Source organism: Barbus barbus (assembly GCF_936440315.1).
Source record: "Barbus barbus genome assembly, chromosome: 6".
NCBI classification, from domain to species: Eukaryota; Metazoa; Chordata; class Actinopteri; order Cypriniformes; family Cyprinidae; genus Barbus; species Barbus barbus.
Window position 1 is genome coordinate 23961542 of NC_136734.1, and position 20617 is coordinate 23982158.

General features: G+C 36.6%; 1 protein-coding gene across 3 annotated transcripts; it reads left to right on the forward strand.

Moving 5' to 3' along the window:
- Positions 1-414: 414 nt before the first annotated feature.
- On the forward strand, positions 415-20547 carry LOC306871569 (flotillin-2a). Of its 3 annotated transcripts, none has more exons than XM_079419617.1 (11): positions 415-658; positions 3807-3888; positions 7874-7964; positions 16092-16215; positions 16521-16639; positions 16767-16880; positions 17279-17398; positions 17513-17727; positions 17843-18026; positions 18214-18363; positions 18856-20547. In XM_079419617.1, the coding sequence occupies exons 1-11, from the start codon at positions 610-612 to the stop codon at positions 18892-18894; spliced, it is 1287 nt and encodes a 428-aa protein (XP_079275743.1). In that variant the 5' UTR covers positions 415-609; the 3' UTR covers positions 18895-20547. The 3 variants fall into 3 exon arrangements, with proteins under 3 accessions (XP_079275743.1, XP_079275742.1, XP_079275744.1); XM_079419616.1 differs by lacking the exon at positions 7874-7964 and adding an exon at positions 8536-8626 and having other exon boundaries at positions 427-658; XM_079419618.1 differs by lacking the exon at positions 7874-7964 and having other exon boundaries at positions 439-658.
- Positions 20548-20617: the final 70 nt, after the last annotated feature.

The following is a 20617-nucleotide window of genomic DNA, read 5'->3' on the forward strand; positions in this document are numbered from 1 at the left end:
ATTAAAGTCAACAGCCAAAAAGTGTCACAGGATTATGAACGCGCTACCTGATGCACGGGCTTCATCTTGGGCTTTTTTATGTGGTTACTTCTGTCCTGGAATTTCTTGTAAAATAATCTTTGAAAACCATCCTTGAATTCAAAAAAATTAAGACGCGACATCCAAAAAAAAAATAATAATAATAAAATAAAGTTGACTCCAAAATTGCCTTTCGACGTGAACTTGTCAGGTGCTGATGGACAAAGTAGTCCACTTTGAATTCTAGAATTTATATAAAAAGCCCAAACCAAACCCTTTAAATGCTCAAAGCAAGATAAAAGATGTGAGCAACTCTGGTGTTTAGGCACATTTAAAATCTTATGGCTCCCTCTACTGGAACGTAACACAAATTTAACATGTATTGTAGTAACAGTCGTCATATCTCTGAAAGGGCGGTGACTACTGGTGCATGCAAGCAGAAATCGTGAGGAACATGGTGTACACAAGACTGCTTTGAGTGCCTTGTCTTTGTATCTGACTGTTTTCAATACACTGTTCCGTCGTCATTGGAAAAAAAAGTCGAAGTCTCACGTTTTGAATAGCTTTTTAAAGCCGTCGGGCAGGAAAAAGATGGGGAATTGCCACACGGTAGGACCAAACGAAGCCTTGGTGGTATCAGGTAACTTAACATATCAACTAACGTTACCTTCAGTTTTTATCAAAGCAGTTTCGCGTGTATTATATTCATCTGAAATGTAGCGTATATGTGTATGTAAATCATCAAATGTATTTTATTCTACAGTGTACTGCAATAAACGCTCATTTTCTCAAGCATTTCAGTCGAGTAGTGAGTGTGTGGCCATTCGTGCTTGCCTGTTGCATTGTAGTGTTAGTTCAGTGAAAGAAGAAATCCATCACTCGGCTCCTGTTGTTGTGCTCTTTTCTGTTCGTTTTTTACATGCGAATGAAGTCGATTTTCTCTAGGAATCCTTTTGGTCTTGAATATCGATTGCTTATGTAGTTTAGATTAAACACAACTTATTGTTTGTTTTTTTTACTGTGTACATTCTTTGTGATGCTGCCATGTCCATATCGTAGTATAAATATTTTAAGCCATTGTATCTTATCCGATAATGAAGACTACTATAACACGTTTTGTCGCTGCACAATAAAGTGGTCGTGTTTTACTGGTATCAATCAAGACCAGGCGTGCCCAATCCTGTTCCTGCAACCTTGATTAAACACAATTGAACCAACTAATCAACATTTGCAGGTGTACTTGCTCATTGCAGGCAGGTGTGTTTGGAACTGAACTGTGCAGGTAGGCAGATCTCCGGGAACAGGGTTGGGCGTCCTTGATCAAGACCTTTTAGTATAGCCTGCCCCTGATTTCTTTTTCTCATTACTTGTCTTCCTGCTACGTTGTAGAAAGGTTCCTGGGTTTCCCAATTTTAGGTTACATTTATATTTTTTAAGGGGAAAATCAGGCAGAAATAAGGTTGTATATGTGGGGGAAATAATAGCATATTTTGATGTAGTCTTTTGATTTAAACTCAATTCATGTAAAAACTGTTTTACATGAATTGAGTCTAAATTAATAGACTACATCAAAATATTATATTGTATGATTTTAATTGCTGGATACAGTCAAGAAGGTCAAGACCTGACTTTAAGCAATACACATTTAACTGGGTAATACAGGCATTCAGTATGAGCTATAGCTACTTTTAATGTTTAATATAGTTTATCAAATATACCTGATAGAGACATGAATCCCACATATCAGACTACAGGAAGTGTGATATGCGATGATCATGCGTTCTCATCAGTAAAGCCGGTTCTGTGATTAGCAGTAAATCTCCTTCACGTGCTTTCAAATGGAGATGCATTTAATACAACCGTAGATCACTGACAAGCTACACAATATCGCGTTCATTATTGCAGATGAATCGCCTTCGATAACGAACGCGATATTGCATAGCTTGTCAGTGAACTACGGCTCTGTGTATTAAATGCCTCTCCATTTGAAAGCACGTGAAGGAGATTTACGTGCTTTACGCACGTAACGCATGATCATCGCGTTCGATATATCGCACAGACCTATAAGCACACTAAAGTGTACACTCTCACAAAATTGGCTAGTTCTTTTATTTTAAATGATCTGCCAACTACAGTTTTTTTTTCTAACTGTACAGTTACATGCAGGGTTATTTCCTCTTTGCTTAACTTGCCTGAAAATTGTGTCCGCATTGGTCATGTTTAATGAAATAAAGTCACGTGACAGAAACTTCAATGGGCCAATTCATCTGTCTTTCACGTGATTGATCTGGCTGCAGTGGTTAAACAACAGCGGAGGGTTGCACACTAATAGCTGATGACATGCAGGGAATTTGTTGTTAAAGTTTCCAGTACCTCCATTGCAACATGAAGAGAGACAAACTCTGACTTGAATGGTCTGGGGACCAGAATCATAGATTTGTGAGGGAGTTCCTCACATATCTCACATTCCTAATGGTTACAGGCCCCTACTGTTTATACTTTACATCAGGAGTCCAGATTGATGCTCAAAGCTTCAGGCAAAATGTATGGATGTTGTAACATTGACAGTTGAATGTAATAGATCCTAGGTTATCTCCCTGAATTCCTGGTCACCTGTCATGGTTGACCCAACAATATCTATATTTGCACAGATGCATAGTCTAAATATCTTGCTTCATAAACTGGATATTATGGAGAACTGGAAGGTTTGTTTTACACTTACCCTTTTAATTACTTGCCTCCCATAGCATTAGTTTGTTAGCCAAATCACAACATGAGCAACATACTGTATTTTACATAATGAAAATTAAAGGGAAATAGGATGTGCCTGTTCATGTGGCCAACAGATGTGTGTGATTTAATCTGCTATTAATGGAAAAGATACTTATATGAGTGAGGAGTATTTTGTTTGTTTGTCTTGCAAACAGTAACAGATATATTTAGTTTAAATTATGGCCTTGGGATTCAGTAAACCTCATAATCAAACTAGTCCCACCTTAGTAATTGAATCGTAATTCTGTGTTCATGTACAATATCATTCAGTTTGGGGTCAGTAAGATTTACAAAAATAAAAACTCTTCTGCTCACTCATTTGATGAAAAAAATACAGTAAAATGTGTAATTGTAAAATATTATTACAATTTAAAATAACTATTTTCTATTTAGGCTAATATATTTTATTAAGGTAGTTTATTCCTGTTATGGCAGATCTAAATTTTCTTCAGAAATCATTTTAATATGCTGATTTGATGTTTGAAATAACATTTATTATTATTGATGTTGAAAACAGCTGTGCTGCTTAATATTTTTGTGGAAATGGTTGTAATTTCTTTAAAAACAAATCTTACATCCCAAACTTTTGAACTGTAAGTAGTAAGACCTTCACAGATGCACAAGCTGTTTTGTTTGGAACAGCTAGTTGATCATTGACTTGAGCTCATTTCTGTAAACATTTAACCACCATAGTGGTTTGGTTAGCCATTAACTGCTTTGGGGCTTTCCAGTGATTTTGATTGCTTGTGGTTATAGTGACGTTGTTGTTCAGTTTACAGTTTATAAATCAGTTTGGTGATGCATGTATGAGGTTTTTACCTTTTGTAGGTGGTGAAAGTGGTGACTGACCAATAGCTTGTGAAATGGGCTGAAAGATTTAGATTATTACAATGGAAAATTATGCTTAGATTTTTTTTAAAGACAATTTAAAATGAATTGCAAGCATGTTTGAGTTTGAAAGTGATATAAGTTTGGAATATGTATTTGTACTAAATATGCAGTGTTTATTTTCTCAGGTGGCTGCTGTGGCTCTGATGAGAAGAACTATACAGTGGGCGGCTGGGCCTGGGCATGGTGGCTTATCACCGACATACAGAAGTAAGAATGTACATTCATCGCATTCACTCCTGCTATTGTGTTTACTGACTCACAACATAAACAAATCATTCTCTCACTGACTGAATGGCTTTATTCTCCATTTATGTACATTTCAGTTCCTCTTGAGTGGGCTTTGGGACCATTTTAGAGATGTGTCACAGCATGCTCATATTTGTCTGGCTAGATTATTTAAACTTGTGAATATTTAATGTCTACTTTCTAGAGAAACTCCAGAGTGCACACACCTGTGCCTAGGACTGTGCGATATATCGAACGCGATGATCATGCACATCTCATCAGTAAAGCCGGTTCCGTGATTAGCAGTAAATCTCCATCACCTGCTTTCAAATAGAATACACGTATTAATACACGGAGCAGTAGATCACTGACAAGCTACACAATATCGCATTCATAATCGAAGGCGATTCAACTGTGATAATGAAAGCGATATTGCATAGCTTGTCAGTGATCTACTGCTCTGTGTATTAAATGCCGCTCCATTTGAAAGCAGGTGATGGAGATTTACTGCTAATCATGGAACCGGCTTTACTGACGAGATGCGCATGAATATCGCGTTCGATATATCGCACAGCCCTACATGTGCCTATTGTTTTCTTCCCAACATATTAAAGACATTGATTGTAACTAAAATAATTCTGTTTACTAAAGGAAAAAAAACATATCTGTTGAGCGCTCTTCCTTTCAGTGATATAGTCTTTAGCTGAGACAGCTTTCAGACATTAAACGCAAACATTGTCTCATATATCAGTACTCAATGCCCTCGTTCACATAAACTCACTTCATTAAGGGCCTGAGTATCCAAGGCCAGTGTTTAGAAAAATAAACCGAATGAACAATACTAGAGTGTTGACTAAAGTTCAGTTTCAATGGTTACAAAAGGAAAATCATTAATGGTGCAGCATCTGCTGATGAAAACATAGTATATCCAAAATTATGTTGTGCTAAAATTATATAGGGCTTTTGACATTTAAAATATTATAGTTATAGGAAACCTGGGTTATGATATTTTGTTTCACACATTTTCATTCTTTGCTCTAGGTAGGAAATAACCCTGGTTATTCAGATTTCGTACTGTACAGTCGTAAACCTAGGGTTAACTTTCTTATTTGCGGTGTCAATATCACGGTTTAAATAACGGTTTGTCTCACTCCTGCACATCAGGCTTATTTATTACTGACTAATTCGTCCTGAATAGATTTTCTTGGACCTCAACTGTAAAAATAAAACATTTTCTGTCAAATTTTTCCTCAAATGATGTTTCTCTAAAAGTGAGGCTTAAATGATAATACAAGGTTAAGTGCAGTGTAAAAAGCTTATATGTGTCATTTGGTGAGAGCACTGTGGGTACACAATGCTTGTAGCTGTTAGAACATTAGCCATAAGTCATATATATGAAATAATATAACTGTGTATCATTCTGAAGTATATGATTTATTTCCATTCCTTGTTTCCTTCTTTAATCGTTATTAAGATAGTTATGCATGTACAATCTATAATAACCGGCCTGTCTTTTCTCTGATGTTCCTCTCCTGTTCATTTCTTTAAGTGTTTGCTGAGCTAACCTGGCTTTAAGCGCTGGACTCACATGTGTGTCTGAGCATCTGATCTTTCTCTGGTATCTCACTGCTGAGGATCATAAGATTATTATGCAAAATCAGCTCTGTGCAAGTGCAGATCGGTAGACTTTTATCACACTTCCATGTCTGCACAGCGGAAGGATTTAGTTCTTCAGCAAGAGATCTCTCTGAGAATAACGTCCCTATTCACCACTGTCATATATTAAAATTGGTAATATAATATATAGGGAACTACTATGATAAGATAATATGAAGAAATACAATGTCAAGCTAAAGAAACCATTGAAAGGTTTATTGGGAAGTTCACTAACAGTATATTTGATTAGCCAAAACTGACCGCCATCCATTGACAAGAACACAGGAAGTTGGTCATTTATCAGAGAGTCATGTTACAACACATGGATGTGTGGAAAAGGTCTGTGAAATGAAAACATGTATTTGATCCTTTTTATTGTTAGAGACCATAGGAAGATGAAACAACAGTCAATTTCAGGGATTAAATGTCAAAAAGAACTGTAAATATGGGTTGTGTTGTAAACAGTGGTTACAACAGTTGTTCAGCTGAGTGCATAGCTTAGAAATAAAGCAAGGCTGGGTGGGATATCTCTTACCATCCCCCCTTCCTTGATAAAGCATGTAGTAATCTAGTTTGCTGGCAGCTCTAAAAGCTACATTGATCTAATTTTAAAAGATTGAGAGAGCTGTAGGGCTTGCTGCAGCATAAGGGCTGAAATTAAACATTTAGTTGAGGATCCTACTGCATATTATTGTGCATGTTGTCATTCAGACATGCACAGTTTCTTTTCAGTCCAATTAAAGAGCTACTCTTTTTGAAAGAGGCAAAAAACTAATGGAAATAAATTAGATTGAAGTACACAAAAAAGGGCTGTTTGTGCTGCTCACAACAACTATATTGGTAGATGGTGCATTATTAACTTGGTAGATATAGGCTGAATCCTAGACTATGGTCTCTTGACTTTGAACTATCCTGTGTTAAATGAATTTGGGCTATATTAAGTTTGAGCTATATTGGCCTAACAATCCACTAGAAATAGTATGCCATCTGGGACCCTGTTTCCACCCAGTAAGTCTTTTGGCTTGTGTGACTTAGACAGTGTGAAACATTATAAAACTGCAGTGAGTGACAGCTTCAGTGATAATTGGATCTTTATTGTATTATTTGTTTTATGTATTATTTGAAATTTCAACATTTTATAACAAAAATACAGCTGGAATACATAACCTGATTTTTGCCCTGATTATGGTCAGTAGAGGAGTCGATGCTAGATGCCAAAAGTCAGAGCCACTATTTTCATTTATTACGTGTCTCCATTGTATTTGCTGTGCTCTGCATGACTTAAGTCTGGTAGTGTGTGAGATTCTCAGTTGTTTAGTGGTTCTCAACCAGACATGACTTAAAATTATTTAAATTAATTTATTATTAATATATTAAAATAATCTTACTTAACCTAAAATGCTTAAAAACATACAGTCTAGATTTAATCTGAATCATATATTTTTTTTTTCTCCCTCAACAGTTGCTGTATTTTGTTCTTGAAACGTCACAAAATGAATTGTGGTTAATCTATCTATATTGACACACCCCAAATGTCTGTTAATAATCGATTATAGTTGCTGTATATATTATAGGTCTGTTAATATAATAGGGGGCCTTTGGACAATAAGACACCTTTAAGTTAAAATGGTTGAGAACCACTGGTTTAGTGTACGATACCCAGTTTTTCTTTGGAACCATTTACAAAGTCGGCAAGTGTATGAGGCCTTGTGGTTTAATACCTGTTCAGATTTGGAGTGTATTCCAGCATTCATTTAGTAACAGTTATCATCTTTGTTTGAATTTGTAGCCTACATAAAGAATATGTGATGCAGTTGACCTACACAGTAATTTTATATTGTAATGCACATTCTGTTAAAATTCTACTAAAATCTTTTTTAAAAAGTAAGATTAATCATTTTTGTGCAGCCTTTTGTCCAGATCCACCTGTAGCATAAACATCTTATCAAAAATGGAAACTGCTTTTGTCATAGATGTGATCTAGGGGTGTGAGTGCCAGCAGGTAGTGCAAAGGCAAAGCATAATTGAGAGACTAAATAAGACATTCATTCCGAGTCAATCATGAGATTTCAAAGATAAATGACATGATATGAAAGGTGTCTCCATATGCAGCAGACAGCGGCTTCCTGATGGTCTGGATTCAACTGCAATCAACACCAGCGCCCATCCTCCCTAACCTTGAACCCTGACCTCAGTCCTCCCCTTTCACATATGTTAACACACTGATAATATTGTGCTGTCCTGCCTCCCCTCCTTCCCTCCCTCCTCACCCTCTTCCCCCTCCCCTCCACCCCCCATCTGCCCCACATAGACTCTCTCTGGAGATAATGACCATCCTCTGTCGCTGTGAGAATATCGAAACTTCGGAGGGTGTCCCCTTGGATGTGACAGGGGTCGCTCAGGTAATCACACTGAATGAAATAAGCCAACCTAATAAGACAGTGAGAACGATTTCAAGTGCTCAGGATGTGAAGGGTGGTGGCCTGGTTCCATTTCCTAAGTTACACGCATACACATGCTCTCACGCTCTCTTCCACACTCTAGTGTTGGTCTTCCTCTGCAGTGAAGGAGAGCCAGTCATCTCTCACTATCCTTGTCTGGAGTTTGGCTACACAGCGCTCATGGCTCATGTAACTAATGTCTCACGTCAGCCTGTTTTGACTGTTGGGTCTGTAATGGATGACGAACATATTAGATGGTCTTTCAGGAATATTGTGGGTTGGGAAATAATCTTTAAGGTTCTGGGAATCTGAATCCAGAGGATGCCATTACAGCCCATGGTCAAAACACCTGATTTGTGCTGACCAAGTGGTTGTCTCTTCGTATTTTCACCCTACAGATTCATTTTGTGTTGTTTACCTTCACGTCTTTCTTTAATCCCACCTTCTTTCCTGTTTTCACGCCGCTTGACATTCTTCCCGTAGATCATAGCCAACTTTTTTGGTTTGTTTCCTTTTTTTGCGTTTTCCACAGGATAACCCTTGAGATTATGACGCTGCAACCCAAGTGTGAGGATGTAGAGACAGCGGAGGGGGTAGCTATTACTGTCACAGGTGTGGCACAGGTAAACCACCTTACCTCACCTAACCTCAGTTCCAAATGCCACTTTCAGGTTTGCCAGGCTGGTTTCAGACCCAGCACCCCTTTATCATGCTTTTTCCTCTCATTCCCTCCGTTTCTGGTCCCTGAATTTGATACCCACCTCAGGGATGAACAGTGCTAATCTTAGTATGTTTACCAAACTGAAGGTCACTGGTTTGTGCTTGACATAATGAACTGTTGTTCAGTCAATCAAAAACTGAAAAAGTTGTGGTTACTTACTAAATTCTAAAAAAATTATTTACTGCTATTTTGGGGAAAAGCTTTTTCTGTTAAAAAAACAACAACATATTTTACAAGAATGGCTCTGTTCCAAAACCCAGTGAGATGTCTTGGTGTATATACTGCCTGCATAGGCTGAAACGTAACTCTTATATAGTAAGTGACATTAATCACTTGATGCAACCCAGGATGTTGTACATCCTCAGACTCTGAAGTATTCCTTTCTATTGCAACACTATTAAAGCCAAAATGAAGGGTTTGTTCACCCAAAAATGAATGGAACTGACACATTCAAGGCCTGGAAAGGTAGTAAGGACATAATTAAAATAGTCCATGTGACAATTTCTTCAATGTTCTTCTATTCCGGGTCAGTTTCTGCTGTCATTCACAAGAGTACCACGACACATACGTGTGCATTCCTCTGCTTGTAAACAATGCTCCGTGCATCCGGGTTCTGCATCAGAACGACGGCTCCACCATCAGCAACACCACATGCATTCATCGTGCTATTCTCGTGAATAGCTGCGGAGACTGACTGGAAGAGAAGAAAGTGTTGAAGAAAGTCATTATTTTTGTTTTGTAGCTTCATAAAATTAAGGTTGAACCACTGATGTAACTTGGACTATTTTAACAATGTCCTTACTACCTCTCTGGGCCTTGAATGTGTCAGTTACATTGCTGTCTATGCAGGGTCAGAAAGCCCTTGGATTTCATTAAAAATATCTTAATTTGTTTTCTGAAGATGAATGAACGTCTTGCTGGTCTGGTCCGGCGTGAGGGTGATTAATTAATGATAATAAAAAATGTTTTTGTAGACTTTTCCAGTGTGCGGGTAGCCACTCGTTCATTTTCAAGTGTCCCACTGGCTCTACACGCCTGCAGTACAAAGACTTGTTTTTTCCTGTTTGGAGCGCTACAATTTTTTTCAAGTTTTAGGTGATTAATTAATTACATAATTTTCATATTTGGGTGAACTATCCCTTTAAGTAATCAATAAACAAAACTACAATACAGCAACAAGTAACAATTGTTATGCAAATGCATTATTAATAAGGTTAAAAATTATTTAGCAGGCATTAGATTAAGACATTAACACTAGTCAATTCTAAGAATTATTTTTCAGAATTTTTATGAACTAACTACATTTTACCACTGTAGCCAACACCATTCAAATGTGTTCTCATGGCATTACAATGGCCAGGTGGTAAAAGTTGTAACTGTTAGAAAATTCAGAGTTTACAAGTTGTAGTAAATTCTACAAGGACGTGAATGCTTTTTAAGTCTAAAAATCTAAATCTCATAATTACATCAATTAATTCACCTACTCATATTGGGAGTGCTTTATAATGCCACAAAATAGGTTTCAGAACAGAGCCAATATGTTGCCACATTCTGTGACCTTCATGTTGAAGTGTAGATGTTACAGAAGTTTTAATTGTTTTTTTTAAAGCATCTAAAAGCGTTTCTCAAACAGAGAAGAGGAATCTGTAAATTATATGCCGATTAGTTTCATTCTTTGTTTTCTTTACCTTGACAGTTGTTTGATTGCTCTTGCTTGTCAGCGTGCCAAAACTTGCAGTGTGTAACTGAACTCACGTAATGAACATTTCTCTGCTCTTTTGAAAACCCAACTCAAGAGGAAATACCAGTTTCCACTATGGTTACAACTGAGCATTTTGCATTACCTGTATTGCAAGAGAGTTCATTTCAGTTCTCAAAGCCTGATTCTTTTTTTCAAGTGTTATTTTCTCTCTGTGAATACTTAGTCTGGTGTGAACAATGAGAGCATTATAATGCAAAGAGGCAGTCCAGCCATTACAGGCCATTTATCTCTGGTAGTCACATGTGATTGGATGAGGAACTTAAACAAGACATTACACAATTCAGTCTCCATAGGGACTTGAGCTCAAGGTCTCTCCATAGAGAGACTCTGTTTACATGTTTCTATTGTATCAAATATTGTATTTTTTCAATGAAATGAGACTGTAATATACTGCTTTGCCCTGCATGTTTTACCTAGGGGTGTAATTTGGATGTTTCATCAGTATATTTGATTTTTATTCTCTTAGCCAGCAATACAATATTTGCTGATACCTCAAAACATACCACAATATGATTTGAAACAGTGAAGTTTATGAAAATGGCTAATTTTGTAGTTCAGTTGGGACATCAACATCAAAAAGTACTGAATACTAAAATAATGAAAAAAATCAATATGCACGTCATCTGATCATTGGCTTTTCCAATGCACTGACAACAGTCAAGAAAGTCTTTCAGTGTTCTGTGCTCTCTAAAATGTGCACATCTAGTATCGCCATATTGAGTTCTTATGCGTTATATCATATTGTTAGTCTCTCATTTGATTGATTGCATCAATCCATATCAATGTATTATTACATCCCTTTTTCCTTAACAATCTGGAAAGCTTCAAGAAGAGAAAGTGTTTTTTAATCCTAGAACACATTTTCAGTCTTGCCCTACTTTCGTTTTTACTGTGTTGCATGATTGCACGATTGCTGTGGTTTCCCATGAGCGCAACATGTGAATGGTTCTTTTTGTTTTAGTTTGGGGGGAAATGTTGTCACTAATGCATGTAGCCGTCGTTAAAGCATGGTTCCCCGTGTTGACTATAAATGCTACAACATTCCATTGTTATTGACATTTTTGTTTTACATGTCTGTCCTGAATGACTGCTGATTCTGAAATGACTCCATTGATGATTAAACTCTGTAATATTGATCTTTTACACTGGACTATCAAGACTGTTCACACCAAAGTATTCAGCAGAAAAATTAGTCTGTTCAGACCAATTTTAGAAGAGCGGAAATGCCCTGCTTTTTTGTAACAGCAGCTTTGGGCATGTAACCAAAAGTACAAATGTTATTGGTTGGCCAGTTTTCTTCACCGTGCGATCGAAAAGATCATCACTAAATAAAAATGTTTATTGCACCAAATTTTTGCACTAAATATTAATCTTTGTGTGAACAGGCCTTCATTCTGAGAAGTAAAAAAAAATTAATTTCAGAATTTATATTTGGAAATATGGTTCCAGACCTGGAACATCAGCCATACTAGACCAACCATCACCAGATGCCATTCACAGGGCATTACTCCTGTGGAGTCATTTGAGATTCTTTTTACTGCTAATGTTTTCCCCCACCCACATTAGTGACATCATGGTGCTGTGTATTGAGTTGCTTGTAATATACCACATCCTTAACTGTTTGATGACTGCTCGACTATGGGGAGGATGCACAAAATTATTCAACTTTTCACACTGCACTGAAATCAGCTTTCATCATAATCATGTACTGCTCAAATAACCAGGCCACATGCATATTTTTTTTCAGCTCTGAAAAAAAAGGAAGCTGGTTGTAGTTCAGTAGAGAGGGTTGGCTTCTAGCCAGAAACTTAAACCTACAAAAACTCACCCCTCTCTTTCTGATGCATGATTTCATTCTCCTTCCCTTTTCACAGCCATGGAGAGAGACTGTTTTAAAGTATGTCTCATAGACTCATAACTTGTGAAGGGGTGGAAAATCCAGGCCTTGGGTTTGCACATTGGTTGCATTGAAAATGTCTTGCGGTTATTCCTGACATTATTTAATTTTTATTTATTTTACTTTATTTTGCATGCAGACATGAACATTTAGACCTATTGTTGACTTTTTTGAGTTTGTTCTCCCATCAAGTTTGGTTTTACCACCCTTTATATTAATTGTAAATTCCATTAAAGGGATAGTTCAACCAAAAATGAAAATTCAGTTTTTAAATACTCACCCTCATGTCGTTCCAAACATGTAAGACCTTTGTTCTCGTGTGTGGCACTCTTGTGAACGCGTGTTGAAGACTGACACGGAAGAGAAGAAATTGTTGAAGAAAGTAATTATTTTTGTTTTCTTTGCACACAAAGTATTCTTGTAGCTTCATAAAATTAAGGTTGAACCACTGATATCACATGGGCAGTGGCGGCTGGTGAAGAAATTGAGGTGGGGCACAGCAAACAATTTCACAATAAATCAAAGCAATATGATTTATTGCAATGCAGACAAAGTTAACGAACATCTGCTTACCCGTTTATTGATTAAATCATCTCCGATCAGTTATTTTACCAGTCTAAGTTACATTTTGGATACTTCCATGACTGATACAAATCTGAGGATAACCATGTACAAGAAAATCAATGTGGTGTGAAAAACCTGCATGTTTTTTTCTTTTCTTTTTACTTATTTGTACAGGAATTTTGCTCTTCTCTCCTTCTGATTGACAAACTTCTCAACTACTTTCTTATTGAAGTCAGGAATGTCTTTGACCAGTTTCTTCTCAATAGAAAGCATTGCCAGAGCATTAAGGCGATCCTGGGTCATTGTATTTCTTAGGAAAGTTTTGATCCTCTTCAAAGTAGAAAAGCACCTCTCTGACTCTGCTGTTGTCATAGGCGTGGTGATTATGATCTTGAGAAGACTGACAGTCTCTGTGAAAGTACTTTGAAGATTGTTCTCAATGAAAAACTGCTACAGAGGAACTGCACCACTGCCAACCCTAAACTCAGGGTTCTCATAGATGAGGGACAGTTCTGTTTTGAGCTTGGCCTTGTTCAGCATGGGGTATGCCTCCACTGTTGTTTCAAGTGCTGATTCAGGAAACGTCACATTGTGTTGTGGAAACAAATCTCCATGCAGAAATGTTGCACTAACGAGGTGCTGGGTGAAGGAAAACCACTCCTTGGAATGAATCAGGATGGTATCACATACCTGTAAAATATTTTTATCAAAGTGATTCTGAGTGAACATAACATGCTCATTATATTATTACTAATGTTTAAACTCCAGTATTCCTCATTGCACTTTACTTCTCCTGATCTTGAACTTGCTATTGGTTTCCTAAACAAAACAAGGTCTACAGTAACATTTCAATAAATAAACCACCTATTTTCTGCTACATGTAAGGATATTATGTACTCAATTATTTTCCCATTTGTATGGATGACAGAAACGTCATCATGCTACTTGTGACTGATCAGCACTTTTTTGGTACTGTACATGACATGGCCCATCTGTTTTATAACTGTGATCTATACGTTTTATATACTGCCAGCTACATAGCTTTCTTAGATTAGTCTTAAAAGTTAGTGATGTAATTATTTTCTTCTACAGTTCCTATCTTTTTTAGTCAGTTAAATTAAAAGTAGACTTAAGTTTACTGTTTGGCTGACTGCTAGTTGGTCAAACTAGTGCTTAATATCTTAAGCACTATTAGGGGAAGTCGTGGCCTAATGGTTAGAGAGCTGGACTTGCAATCCAAAGGTTGCGGGTTCGAGTCTCGGGCCGGCAGGAATTGTAGGTGGGGGGAGTGAATGTCAGAGAGGTCATATGATGATGGTGAAAACATATATTTTTCACAGAAGATTTTCTAATACATCACATCATACAAATATACATTTAAATAATTTATATAATTATATAATTATTATTATTATTTTGTGTGTGTGGTTCAGGGAGGGCGGCACCCTCTATTGGCCAGCCGCCACTGCACATGGGCTGTTTTAACAATGTCATTACTACCTTTCTGGGCCATGCACGTGTTAGTTGCTTTGCTGTCTATGCAGGGTCAGAAAGCTTTGGATATCATCAAAAATGTCTTAATTTGTGTATTGAAGATGAACGAAGGTTTTACAGTTTTGGAACGACATGAGGGTAATTAATGACAGAATTTTCATTTTTAGGTGAACTATCCCTTTAATTCATACTAGGGTTGGGTGTTACAGATAAAAAAATAAAAAATTCTTAGCTTTTTGATTATATTGTGTATATCTCAATTTTTATTTTCATGCATTTAATCACTCTGACTTGCACTCTACATTATTTAAAAACTCAATGAACAAATATATATATATATATATATATATATTAGTGTTGTCAAACGATTAATCGCTAAAAAATAAAAGATTTTGTTTAGGTTATATATGTGTGTATACTGTCTATATTTATTATGTATATATAAATACAAACACATGCATGTATATATTCATGAAAAATATGTTATGTAGGTCTATATATGTTAAATATATTTACACTGCCCTCCAAAAGTTTGGAAACACCCCTGGCAAAGTGTGGTTTTGGACGATGTCAGCATAAATCCTTATAATTTTTTGGTGCAAATACATTAAAGTAACTTGACATTATCATTGAAGACTAGCAAAAAAACATAATAATGGCAATATATACATGTCAAAGTCAGACATGCCCCTTTGCCAGCTGTGATGCCTGGTTACTGGTTTAAACTTGGCCCAGGTTTTTAAAAGATTTTTGGGTCAGAACACCTTAATACTGGAGCTTCAACAATTGATTGCCAATTCAAAGTCAATATTTGAATAAACTGACAGCTCGGATGCCCAGATTATGCAGAGCTGTAATAGCTGCTAATGGTGGATATTTTGATGAATCAAAATTTGTAGTTTTTTCTATGTATAAACTGTTTATGTAATAAAATATGTTTTTGTAGTTTGTGTTGTCCCTTATCAGTGCAAAATTATCAAATTAAAAAGGATTCACGCCAATATTGTCCAAAACCTCACCTTTCTAGGTGTTTGGGTGTTTCCAAACTTTTGGAGGGCAGTGTATATATAATATAAAATATAAGAATATAAATGTGCTTGTAAATATTTTACAAATATTTACTGTATGTTTGTATTTATATATACATAATAAATATACACAATACACATACATATATTATGTAAACAAACTTTTATTTTGGATACTATATATATATATATATCATATTCTTTTTATCAAGCACATTATTCTTTTGCATACTGATTTTCAAGCCTTTAAACGTAAATTCAACATGGCATAAATACTGACTGAAGCATGTCCCTCATTCTACCACAACCTCAGTTATACACAACATCCAGCAGATTTGATTGTGCTTAATGTCTTTCCCTCACACCTGCAAAATATGCTTTTAGATGCGTCAAACTGCAAGTGTTGATCTAATAATATATATAAGATGCTAGAAGATTCTGAGTGCGTCTCTGAAACATTTTTGCTGTATTATAACAATTCATAACCATAAATATGTACAGTAACACAACAGCTGACTGTTCTACTGTCTGAGTGCATTGTATCGAGCTCTAGGTGTCAATGGCATGCTGTGATCCAGTGCATGTCAGTATTGGACCATGACTATATGTGTTCTGCTACCAGGTGAAGGTCATGACTGACAATGAGCTGTTGGGTTATGCCTGTGAACAGTTCCTCGGTAAGACCGTGGCAGAGATTAAAAGTGTTATTCTTCAGACGCTGGAAGGTCACCTACGCTCTATTCTGGGTGAGTGACGCCGGACACTTGTGTCCATCTTGAATGACACACTTACCTTCACTGTGAAGGGTTCAGACAGTGTGCACAGTTAGTGTTAGATCGAAGTTCTTGCCAGATGAGCAACAGATGACCAGCAACAGATCACTCAAAGTTTGGGACATTATGTGGTTAAACGCTTCCTCTGCCTTCACAGTGCATTTAGAAAATTGATGTATCCTTTGTAATGGCAGACTCCAATCAATTTCCTGGAGCATGAAAATGAGGAAACATCATGACTTTCACACCTTCACAATCTTATTTGCTTTTGTTCACAGGAACTCTGACGGTGGAGCAGATCTACCAGGATAGGGATCAGTTTGCCAAGCTGGTGAGGGAGGTGGCGGCACCTGATGTGGGCAGGATGGGCATTGAGATCCTAAGCTTTACTATCAAGGTGTGCTTACATTAATATGGATAGAGTTTCTATTTTATTTAGCTTTTATATTTGTGTTTTCCACAATCAGTCTTTCAAATCCATTTCAGTTGTCAGGGTGAAAATGTTATTAGTTTTCTCCCATCAGGATGTGTATGACAAGGTGGACTATTTGAGCTCCTTGGGGAAATCCCAGACTGCTGCTGTTCAGAGAGATGCTGACATTGGTGTGGCTGAAGCAGAGAGAGACGCCGGAATCAGGGTGAGCTGAAGAAATGAAGCACTCACTTTCCATGACTAGTAAAAAATAGAGCCTGAAAAAAAAACTAGTGCTGTCAAACGATTAATCGCATCCAAAAATAAACAAAAACAAATAAGTGTGTGTACTGTGTATATTTATTATGTATATATAAATACACACTAGTTTAAGACCAAATGTTGATTTGTTTTTTTTGTTGTTGTTTTTGTTGTGTTGTTTTTGGTAATTACAATTAATTTACAATTGTTTGCTAAAATATGAATTCAGCAGATTAACAAAATTTTGACACCAAAAATCTTATGGCAGCAAATTTTATTCTAATCCAAAAGAAAACTGGAAAATGAAATAGCAAGTGGTGTGGAACTTTTTTTTCCTCACATTCCATATTCCCTTTTTTTTAGGAAGCAGAATGTAAGAAGCAGATGATGGACATAAAATTCCAAGCCGATACAAGAATGGCAGACTCAAAGAGAGAGCTGGAGATGCAGAAGGCTGCCTTCAATCAAGAAGTGAACACAAAGGTAGAGCTAAGTTATATCTCTGGTTATTTTAATACTGCAGATGCACTGGTAATTTAATCATGCGACATCCAAAGCACAACATTTATTATCATTCTTTCCTTTCACCTATCTCAGAAAGCTGAGGCTCAATTGGCCTATGAGCTTCAGGCAGCCAAGGAGCAGCAGAAGATCAGACTGGAGGAGATTGAGATCGAGGTGGTTCAGAGGAAGAAGCAGATTGCCATCGAGGAGAAAGAGATCCTCAGGACAGATAAAGAGCTGATCGCCACTGTGAGGAGACCAGCTGAGGCTGAAGCCTACAAGATGCAGCAGCTCGCAGAGGCAAAGAAGTGAGTAACACGAGTGAGAGGGAATTAGTGAGCTGTATATATAAAATTGGTAAATTTAGTTTAAGGGAGCCAGATAAGAAAGTCTTGAACTCTGTCTTCTGCTCCTCTCTGTCAGAATGAAGAAGGTATTGACGGCACAGGCTGAAGCGGAGAAGATCAAGCGTATTGGAGAAGCAGAGGCCGGCTCCATTGAGGTTGTGGGTAAAGCCGAAGCAGAGAAGATGAGGCTCAAAGCTGAGGCCTATCAGCAGTACGGAGAGGCTGCAAAGACTGCCCTCGTCCTGGAGGCCCTGCCAAAGGTGCGTGGAAGTCTGGGAACTTCTGAACAAATTTTAAATTTGATTACAGTAATTACAGATGCAGTGTGTTTCAGTTTTTTCTTTTTCTCTTAACTTTGATCAGATCTCTCCAACACTATCAAGAGTTAAAAGATTAAGCTGAGTCTGTTTTCACTGTTAACTTGTCAATGAATTTGTTTCGTCACAGATTGCTGAACAGGTGGCAGCACCCTTAAGTCGTACCAATGAGATTGTGATACTGAGCGGTGACGGTGGCCGTGTTACTGGGGAAGTGAATCGTCTGTTGGCTGAACTACCTGTTTCTGTAAACGCCCTCACAGGGGTGGATTTGTCCAAGGTGAATACATGTAGACTACTACTTTTCATGTAAACTATTGTTCGAACGTTTAAGATTTTTAAAATTGATATTTTTTTAAATGAAGGTTGCATTCATTTGATCAAAAATAGAACTGTAATATTATGAAATACTATTACCAACATATCTATTTTCGATATTATAAAATGTAATTTATTCCTGTGATGACAAAGCTGAATGTTCAGCAGAAATCATTCTAATTTAATGTGTCCGCACAGAATAAAAATGTACATTTTTACTGATCCCAAACTTTAAAATGGTAATGTATGATCTCATTTAGTATGGTCATAAAAACCTCATACATAATTATAAAAAAAGAATAAGCATAGTGCTGTTTAGCATGTTATATATCAAACCTGATTCGTATTTTTTCAGAGGTAGAACAGGATTAGGGAATGAATAACCACCAGGATCAAGTAAAATATAGTATGTTTTGTCAGTATAAACCTGTAAATAAATGTTGTTTCTCTACAGATCCCTTTGCTTCAGAAAATGATCAATCCTCAAGCTTGAACACGCCTCTTCCACTCTGCTGCCTTTCCGACACTCCCACATTGATTGCCTTGAAAAAAAACACAAGCTGTTTTATTTTTACAGAAATGAGGAATTGATTTTTTTAGACCCCTGGTGCCTTACCTCTGCAGAACCAGAATCTCTGCATGTGCTCTTGTTTTCATCACTTATATCCTTTTTTATGTTTGTTTTTTTCCCTTTTTTGTTGAAACGACGTACCTCAATTATAGTTATTTTGTCAATTGGAGAACTGTTTCATAAAATCCACTAATGGGCAGCTGCAGATTTATGTTGTGTATGTAGTGATTTAGAAGATAAGGAGGTATTTCCATTTTAATGGGTAGCTAAGGTTGTATTCACAGTTACGTTTATGCAATGTATGTAGATATATAGAAGTATAGTGTAGAAGAGCCATTAGGTTTGTTACAGCATGTTTAGTGGATTGATCAACTGGGCCTTTGAAATCATTCATCATTGTGAAGACATTGCTGTTCATTGATTCATAATCATATCCGTATGTATATTCTTTGAGAATGTTTTGCCTATTTTTGGAGAATTAGTGGTCCAAATGCATTTTTATCGATACGCCAAGCAAAGGCCAAAGCACGCTGAATTTAGCAGGATTTGTAAAAAGTATCTTGATTTTTTTCATTGCAGAAAACTGATAATTTTACCTCACCCAATGTTTATAAAGCGATAAAGCTTTGGTCCGCTTCCATTAGCCGTAAGTAAGATTTTATGGCTGCAGCCAAACTGACAGTACAGAACCTAGTGCACTCTTTTGTCTACTGTTAAATCTACACATTTGGAGATTGATACTGTGCATTTTAAGTTGAACATCTACCATGTTCATAGTTTCCTTGAAGATATTCTGTGCCTTACAGAGTTTTTCCCCATATTGAATAACTTCAGTTATTTTTAATTCAGTGATGCAGCCTGATTATAACAATACATTTGTTTTAAACGCGATGTTTTAAATGTCACATGCATTCTTTGTTCCTATTATGATCCAGATAATGTGAGAGCTCTGTCAGGTATATGTGAATTTTAACTCGCTTCAACTATTTTTTTCCATTGAGAGTGATTACATTTTTTGTGTTTTGTGTTCTTCTGATTTTCAATTTGCCAAACGTCAGTAGGTCAAACAGTATATCAGCATTTTTTACATTGCTGCTGAATCATAAATTCTTGGGTCTTTTGCTCATTGGTAATCAGATGCCAGATATGACGTTTTTTTTTTGTTGTTTTTTTACAGTACACTTTGGAAAAAGTATTTGTGAAAGAATGTTCAATTTTCAGAAACAAGTTCAATTTTCATTCTTCGAAATGAAGTGTGTTTGTTATTTTACAGCTGGGGAAAAAGGGAAATGTAGCCATTGTTTATAAGATGTCTCACACATTTAAAATCAACTTCAGACTTCAAAAACTTTTCTATGCTTAATCTAAACTAACAACAGCTGTAGTTTCTGAGCTGTGTGTGTTTGTTCTGGAGTTGTGTGATGTTTTCATCATTAACAATCACATACCGAGAATGTGTTATATAGCAGTGCATATAGTTAATGCCTATAACTTGTACAATTAATATACAAAATATGTATCTAATAAGAAATCTGTTTGTGATCACAGTCAATAAATTCATCTCGATTTATTTGACTTTTTTGTGTGTGAAATTAGCTGTTTTACACTAGATTCTATACTGTTTGTAAAGGCAACTTTACATTGC